This window comes from Oculina patagonica, chromosome 12, assembly GCF_052425735.1.
Source record: "Oculina patagonica isolate OP01 chromosome 12, crgOcupat, whole genome shotgun sequence".
Taxonomy (NCBI): domain Eukaryota; kingdom Metazoa; phylum Cnidaria; class Anthozoa; order Scleractinia; family Oculinidae; genus Oculina; species Oculina patagonica.
Window position 1 is genome coordinate 30,507,562 of NC_135769.1, and position 9,052 is coordinate 30,516,613.

Genomic DNA, 9,052 nt, shown 5'->3' on the forward strand with positions numbered 1-9,052 from the left:
TACGGAGTCCGTTCTTGCAGCTGATCATTGTTTTCTACATTACAGCGAACGATTATCGATCCCGAACCATTCCCTTGGGATTGCTAACAGCTTTTTTTCATATAACAAAGAGTCTAATGCGCATGCGCAAAGCGCACGCAAGCATTAGACTCAAAAATGGGTTTGGTCCTTCATTATACAGCATTTATTCATAACTGTATTGCTTCAAGCCTCATGCAAGGTCCAAAGAAGACAATTACAGTCTATGCGAATCTGTCTTTTCTTTATTTGTAAATACAGTTTGGGATGTTCTGTTAAAAATGTTCATAAAAATTTTCTATAACCCACATATAAGAACCTGCTGAAATTTGCTTGGCTAAACAGGTTCTTATATTTTGGGGTATTAAAATGGCAAATTTCTGCCAGCAGGTCCTTAAACCACTAGGTTCTTACACGCGGGTGTTTACTGTAATTTAGACCTGGAAGAGTTGGTAAGACTCAGCTCGTATCACCTACGAAGGCAAAAAGCTTGGTCATACGTGCTTCTTTTGCGATCTCATGACATAAAGGAAAGTTGTAACCCATCTAGCACATTTTTTTCTAATTAGCTAAGAGCACGCAAGTGGGTTAAAAGAGAATTGACATAATTAAACTCGCAAGTGAAGTTTCATGCCAGCATCGTATTTGTTCAAATTTGAAACCAAAGGCCAAAGTATGGCATTTTAAGATTTTTGCTTCGCTTTTGTATCATAGTATAATTATATTACTCCTACTTCAGTTTGGCTCTACGTTTATTTACGGGCATGGATAACAACTTAACAATTTGGAAAGAGATAAGGTTTGAGATGGTGTGAGGGCTGAGTTGGGCAAGCACCCTAACATTAGTCTTTTTACGTCACATTTGTTAATTTTGTTATCATTATTTATTTATTTATTCATTTACTTATTTATTTATCGATTTATTTATTTACATTTCATTGGCGATTAGCACTTTCTTCGCTGTTCAAAGAGGTTCTTAACAGTCCACTATACCAAATGTTCAGAATGTAAAACACCGCAGAACATTCATCACTTCCCTTCTGATTTCTCTTATTCTCCAACAGTACACAAGCGGGTTCAAGAGTGAGTTGAGTTTAATTACCGTAGCCGTTATGTTCATCGCCAAATTCGTGTTTGAATTTGACCCTGTCGCCACGTTAAGCGATACAACAAAGTACGGTAGATAGCAGGCAAGCAGAATACAAAACACCAAAATCATGGTGTTCAGCGACCTTTTGTATTGACTGATACTGAAGTTATTTCCTCCATGCCGCTGTGGAGCTGAATATGTCCGTTGTTCCTGGATTTGACGCTGATGACGACGTATTCCAATGGCTATTTTGATGTACAAAATCGAGGATGTAACAACGCTGCAGAAAATTATAACAGTAGCCAGAAAATTGGTCATGTTCTCACTAATAAACCAAGAAAAAGGCCAGATAACTCCAAATATCCAACACCCAGCCAGTAACAATACGACACGCTTGAAGGTAACAAACTGATGATACCTTGATTTTAGGGTGAAAGCATAAATCCTGTCCAAAGAGATTGCTGTCATCGTGAAGAAAGACACCGATCCCAAGCAGTAACCTGCAATCACGTAAAGATCTCGAATGGCACAGAACACTTCAATGTTATTGGATATCGCCGCAAAACAAATCGCTGCAAAAATCGGGAACACAACGATTCCAACCCCTAGATCCGAGAAAGCCAAGCTACAGAATAACGCTTTGGTTGGGGCGTGCAAAGTTTGACATTTCCGTAGAGCGTGCAGAATAAGCGAGTTCCAAAAGACTGTAAAGATCGCCAGTACAACACATGAAATGCCTAGAAATGTATACGCACCAACTGTTAATTGTGATTCACGAAACTGCGAGAACCTTACAGGACAATACATCTTTTTAGCGTTATCAAGTCACTTGAGTGGACGTGTTGTTGTTGGCTTGGAAGTTCAATGTTCTCCTTATAGGCTAAAGCTTCGCGTTTAGCGTCAAATGATCCTCTTTAGTTTAAACCTAGTTGTGGTTGCATGAATAAAATTGAACAAAACCCAAAACGTTATCTTTCTCATGAAATGACCATGTCGACGTTACTAGAAGCTAAAAGTGTTAAAATCTTACCAAGGAGTTGACTAAGATAGAAATCCCACTTGAATTGTTCACATCAGCTTGAAAGGAACACGAAAGGGATTAGCGAAAAATATTCACCGTCGGCTTGTGTGTGGGGTACTTTTAAAAACGGAAATCTAACAAAAGAATGATGCCTTGTCGTCTGGATTAAAACTTGCTGCTGCAAAATAAGGTTTAAGCCGCCTGAAATATTATTCATTAGGGTGTTTTAGCCTCATTTACTTTTATTTTTTGACGTTTACGTGAGGCATATTGCTTTCACGACAAGCTTACCTTATTTGCAAGACAATATAGTTATGAACATATAATTGGCGAGAAGAGACGTAATTTCGTACAACCGGAAAAAAAAATACAATGGTGATAATGCTTTCCATTACGAATATAGGCAGCGAGAAAATTGTTTACCCTTGGGCTTATATGGTGCAGTTGAAATTTTCCTGTTGTGATGTGGATAAACTGATATTTTATTATATGGGCCACTGTAGCGTTAATAAGTCTTATATGTGTAAAAGGCCATCCTGATGCATTGGATAGAGTTCTTAGCGTTTGAACACTTTGTATCATTTAATTTGTATTTAACTTTTAACCATGTTTTGTTTATCCGCAATAATTTTTACTCTGTTTCGGAGGCTAAGTGCATAGCCACTATATTTACATATTTGTTTTTGTGGGGGCAAAGCCGCCACATTGTCATCGACTTAGGGATTTATTTATTTATTTATTTATTTATTTGTGCGTGGGTTTACTTGTGTCACGTGGTCTTCTACGAGAGATCCTGGGGATAAGTCGGCGGTCTTGTCGAGTAGGCCATATTGGATTTTGGCGTCAGTTGTTTCGTGTGGTTTCTTTGATTTCAGCTGTTCCTGTAGTTGCTCGTCATTACAGCAGCTCACGAAGTCATACTAGCCAACATTTCGTTTGGAGCAAGAGGAGCTTTTACGCTTACGCAAGCCAATATTGAGAGCCGCAAGATCGATCGCTTTCGTATCTGTCGAGCTAGCGTCGTACATGTAGGAGCATTCGAAAACTAAATCGGGTTTCACATAAGCTTCATTAGCGATGGATCTATCTAGAAACCAGAGCGTTGGCTAAAATCGAGTGCGTGGCTGGACTGCTTGTTCGCAAGAAAAGGAAAAGCTTTTCAGATGAAACAGCACAATTACATTTGTACCTGAATCAGTCTATATGTTCTGTTTTATTTTATTTACAGCGTTATTACTTAACAGCTTACATGTAAATTATTCTGCAATGCATACCTACGGAGCGATATAATAAACAAACCATTTTAGTGCTATGGGTTAAAAAAAGAAAAAAAAAAAGGAAAAAAGAAAAAAAAAATCTCTCCTCTGGGATTCGAACTCGCGACCTCTCGATCCGCAGTCAGGTGCCTACCCGACTGTGCTACTTAAACGTACGTAGTCGCGTGGGACGAAAATATCTTATATCAATGTAATAGACATTCCGCTGTTTATCTGTTATCATGTGCATCAAAGAAATGTTTGAATCACCTGCTGCTCATAAATTTTCAAGGAATGAATTTGCAAAAAATCGCAAAGATTATTTGCCGCAATAAATAGCAGCCTTAAGGTAATTGAATGTACTAAATGAATTCACAAAAAAGAAGAATCAAATTTGAAATTATCAAGCCCCCACACGTACGCATCGCGGACCGATTTTTACATTTTTCGCAGCAATACACACTTCCTGTATTTGTTAAAAACACCTGCCTCTATGCGAAGTCATAAAATAAGTCGAGAGCCAGGGGACACTATGAAAAGAAATATTTTCATTAAAAATCGGTAGAGCTAAAAAGGACTAAAAACGCTATTTTATTCCTTATTTAAATGAAGGTCAATTAGCTTTTTTTTACAGCTTTTATTCTTGGGCAAATCTAAGAGTGATAAGCGATCCTGTGCTAACTTTCCCGGATGCTTTTAATCGTGATGTTTCAAGTCAGGAGAATATCACTTTGACATATCTAAGTAAAAGATGGTTTGACGAACAGCTGGATTTGCTACATTTTGTCACTTAATTAAACTCGCCAGAAAACGAAACACTCACTCTAGAATAAGTTATCTTTCGAATTCAATACGTAATACTCCGTTCAGTGGCGGAGAGATAAAGGTATTAACAGACGCTTTTGCTAAAACATCTTCCATTATATAGTGTGTTTTTTTTCCTGGTTGATGATATGTAAATAAGAAGAATTGATGGTGAAAAATAGAATAAACTAAATAAAACAAAAAACAAACAGGCACGGTAAATGCATTTTATCAATATGTGGACATTTTATAAGAAGACGGAAACCCGTTTGAGAATACATGTTTAATATTCAGATGCTATATCCCACTACATTAGAGAAAACCCTGCTATTTACAATGAACCCAAATCCGTTTAAGGATTTAAGAACTAACTGAGTAAGTGAGTAAATAAAGTGTGTAGAGAAAACCCTGTTATTTACAATGAACCCAAATCCGTTTAAGGATTTAAGAACTAACTGAGTAAGTGAGTAATTTAAAGTGTCATTCTTTGTTTATTTTTACTCTTTGGTTGTTCAATGGTTAAAACAAGGGTCACTATAAAAAGTGTTCACTTGTTTGCCCAGCCTCGTCGGCTTGATTGACATTACTGTGTTATTCACCGGACGTTGAGCTAATTTTATCAAATAGTAACTCTCACCACCAATTTCGCTATGGTATAATAAAGCATTTTTACATGTAAATTTTTATTCTTTATGAAGAGTTTAGTTTTCTTTAGCTTTAAATGCTTATAAGAGTTTTCAGTTATAATTTCTTCACTAAATTTAACATTTTAATATTGTACATACTTTTATTCTCCCAGGGTCTCAATGAAGAATTCGTTTAAAGTGTTGTCTGATAAAGTTGGTTGAATCCCCTTTCTTCTTTACTTTTGGTTTGGCGGTTATAACCTGAGGGTACTTTAGTATAGGGGTTATAGCATCCTACCAATTTAGATGCATGTTATTTCATGTATTCTCCATGGCGTCATTAATTGTATTACCGTATTTATCCGAAAGTAACAAATACACAAATGTTGCGATACGCCCTCCGAAAAGGTAAATGAAGATAGGGCAGTCACGGCAGTCACTATATCCCGAACGTAATGACCCTCCGAAAGAAACGGCCTGAAATGAAATTTGGCCTTTTGGAAAAATCACACTGGGAAAGGAGGAAAGGGCTTCAAAGGTACCTTGAACCACTTGTGCTCGGGAAAGGTACTCTGCAAACATGCAGCGGCGGCCCGAGGCCGACTCGTCACAACAGAGACTTGACCGAAATGTCCAAGAAAGAAATGTCCAATTACGTTCCTCCGTCTTGCGTTTTCTCTGCGATCTATAGTGTAATATTCTGCCCTGGGTATTGTTATTCATGACATGTAGATAAGGTGTGGGGATGGCTCTGGCCTGGGACAAGCCCAAACCAGGCTCAAAAAGATACCAGGTAGATGGCGGAGACTTCAAACCGGCTTCCTCGGAGGGTGGGTGGGTGGGAGCCAACATCTCGATGTCTTGGACTAGAGTGGAGTTCACAAAGGATAACACGTGTTCCTCTTTTATACAACTATTTGCATATCATTAATTCATCCCCAGGGCATTCATTACCAATTCAAATTGATTTCGAAAAGAACAGAATGCATGGACATCATTAATTATTCATATTCAGCGAAGCGGCAATTAAATTTGAACGCGAGCGCTTGCACGATAAGAGAAGAAAGGGCCAAAATTGGCCAATTGACATTGATAAAACTTGTTTCTCTGAATTCCAAAGTAAAAATCTTACATCCCACGCGCGGCTTTCTGAAGAGGAATGCTGTATCTAAGAACATTTTAAGACTAAAAAGCGAAGAACATTGGACTAGCATACGCACTGTTCTTTCCACTAGAAAATGCAGAAAATTTGACCTTTTTTCTTATGGAGGTCGTTTTCAAAAGCGAATTTTTGAAAGCTTTAACAGATTTTAGAAAACCCACGCGCGAAAAATGGAAAATTGATTTTTTTTTCTTTGCAAGAATCCCTTTAAAGTTTTAAAGTTAGTCAAAAAGAACCACTAAGAAAACGGCAAAGTTGTAAACGGTCTCTCAATCCGTAAATGTAGCAAAAAAAATGGAAAATTGATTTTTTCTTTGCAAGAATCCCTTTAAAGTTTTAAAGTTAGTCAAAAAGAACCATTTAGAAAACGGCAAAGTTGTAAACGGTCTTTCAATCCGTAAATGTAGCAAAGCACAGTAGATCGTTGAGCACTTGACGCCTGATTTCTCTTATCTTCCAACAGTACACAAGCGGGTTCAACAGAGAGTTGAGGTCAGCAACCGCAGAAGTGATGTTAAGCACCAGAAGCGTGGTTGAATTTGGTCCAATCGCCACGATAACTACCACAGCAATAGCGTGTGGAAGATAGCAGGCAATCAAAAGGCAAAAAATTAAAATCATGGTGTTTAGGGACTTTTTGTACTGATCAATATTGAAGTGATATCTGCCAGGGTGCTGTGGTTCTGGCGATGTTTGTTGTTCGTGGATTTGGCGCTGAAGACGGCGTATTCCCGAAACTATTTTAACGTATGATATTGAAGTTATAAACATGCAGCAAAACATTAACACGGTAGCTATAATCCCGGTTAGGTTTACGTTAAACAGCCACGAGAACGGCCAAATAAATCCAAATATCCAACAGCCAGCTAGAAGAAACACAACACGTTTGAAGCTAACAAACTGATGATACCTCAATTTCAGTGTGAATGCATAAAATCTGTCCAAAGATATTGCTGTCACCGTAAAGAAAGACACCGATCCCAAGCAGAAAGCGGCAATAACGTAAGGATCTCGAATGGCACAGAAAACGTCAATATTGTTGAACACTGGCGCAAAACAATACCCTGCAAATAACGGGAACACAACGATTCCAACTGCAAGATCCGACAAAGCCAAGCTGCAGAATAACACTTTGGTTGGGGCGTGCAAAGTTTGACATTTCCGAAGAGCATGTAGAACAAGTGAGTTCCCAAGCACTGTAAAGATCGCCAAAACAACATTAGAAACTCCCAGAGCTGTATACACAGCAACGGTTGTAGATGATTCACGATACTGGGAGAAAAGTAGATGACAATACATTTCTTTAAAGCCAATCGACTTCACTTATTGAATAAACGTGTTGATATCGGCCCTCAGAGTTCATCACTTTCCTTCGCCTTTGCAGAGTCAACCGTTCTTTTTATGTAAACGGAGTTGCACCTGCATGCGAAGAAAAAAAATTAAGCTGCTTAGGGATTGAAACTTAAGTCCTAAACGACATGCTGTATGCAAACTAATTACATTACTGAAAGGTTAAATTTGTAAAGCTTTACCTCAAGTTTTTAACTTAGACGGCGGGAACTGCCAACTTTACACATCAAAATGTCACCTTCGGGTTGGTGTGTAGCGCGTAATGTTTCCAACTGTTTGCTGAAGAAAAATGATGTTGTATCAGTATAATTGCGTTTGACCTTAACTTAATAGCACAAACTACTTGTATTTGTTTTGAAGGCTACATGAGGTATTTTGCCTTGATCAATTTACCCTCTTAGCGACAAACGTTCCTTGTATATCTGCAAGACCGTATAGTTTTGAACATAGAAGCCGCGACAATAGGCGTGATTTTATGCATTGCTATAATGGTTGTACATATTGTCAATACAAATTTCGACTTCAAGACACAAAACACTAATTTTGAAACAAGTGTGCTTTTCGTGTTGTGATGCAAATATTGAATAAATAGATTATTTTTTATGCTAACCCCTGCGTTAATTAGCTTTTTTTCTGCAAAGTGCATGTCACCCCATCGCCTTGAAGAAAGCCGCATTATTAAAGACGAAAAGATATTTAGGTATAAAAACACACCTGCCACTATACCTGACTGAAAAAGCTTATAACTGAAAATCTGAGTAGAACATAAAAATTGGATTTCATTCCTTATCTCAAAGATGAACATTCAGTTATGCATGCATGTAATTCTAATGGTTTTTATTCTTGCTCAAAGCCTAGAGTGAAAAGTGGGCCTGAACTAATTTTCTAGAATGCATTTATTTAGGATTTTTTAATTAAAAATCACTTGTGATAGGTCTATCTAAGTTAAGATGACCTACATGGTTGCGCGGAGATATGAAATTTATCTCACGAGTGCGCGCAGCGAACGAGCGAGATATCGGCTTTGAACACGAGAAGATAAATTTCATTTATCCAAGCAACCATGTATTATTCTGTTTATTATATAGACCTTCTAATTACGATGTTTTTGACGATTTTCCGAAGATTCCCGCGACCATTTTCCGAAGATTTCCGAAGATTTTTAAAATGTTGTTCTAAGGTTGTGCGAATATTTTCGAACACTTTCCGAATTTTTCCGAAGATTTGCGAAGGTTGCCGAAAATTGCCGAGGATGATCTAAAGATGTTTCGACTTAATATCGATTAACTTTGGCTCATTAAGCATTGGAACGTGGCAAACTGCGAGATGATTGGTCAAAAATGATATCACACATGTGTGGATATCATATTTATCCACACATGTGTGATACTATTTTTATTAATTTGCTACCACTCGCTAAACCACTGCAGTTTATATAATAAAACTCTAATCTCAATACCTGGCTCGCGCTCTTTTATTCCAGCCAAACCCGAGCTGACAATCGGCTGTCAAAAAAGCCAAGTTTGTCTGTTTTTTTTTTCATATGCGAAGCCCTTAACGGTCAACCAACAAGTTCTATTCGAAGTAGACATCTTTCTTGCAAACTCAGTGTTACCATGCTGTTCTGCAGAACGTTTTGCTACGGGAGCAATCTAATGAGCATTCTGAAATCGGTAGACTATTGTTCAACAGAACAATAGATCACAGCTAATAAACGTCGGCTTC

General features: G+C 37.8%; 2 protein-coding genes across 2 annotated transcripts; both read right to left on the reverse strand.

The window, feature by feature from the left end:
- Nucleotides 1–1,018: 1,018 nt before the first annotated feature.
- LOC144632221 (melanocyte-stimulating hormone receptor-like) lies at nucleotides 1,019–1,915 on the reverse strand. Its single transcript, XM_078490815.1, has one exon. The coding sequence runs from the start codon at nucleotides 1,913–1,915 to the stop codon at nucleotides 1,019–1,021; it is 897 nt and encodes a 298-aa protein (XP_078346941.1).
- A 4,366-nt stretch (nucleotides 1,916–6,281) lies between these two features.
- On the reverse strand, nucleotides 6,282–7,701 carry LOC144633729 (melanocyte-stimulating hormone receptor-like). The gene is made up of 2 exons (XM_078492589.1): nucleotides 7,510–7,701; nucleotides 6,282–7,396 (listed from the first exon to the last, which is right to left on the reverse strand). Exon 2 carries the CDS (start codon nucleotides 7,274–7,276, stop codon nucleotides 6,368–6,370), a length of 909 nt encoding a protein of 302 aa, XP_078348715.1. The 5' UTR covers nucleotides 7,277–7,396; nucleotides 7,510–7,701; the 3' UTR covers nucleotides 6,282–6,367.
- Nucleotides 7,702–9,052: the final 1,351 nt, after the last annotated feature.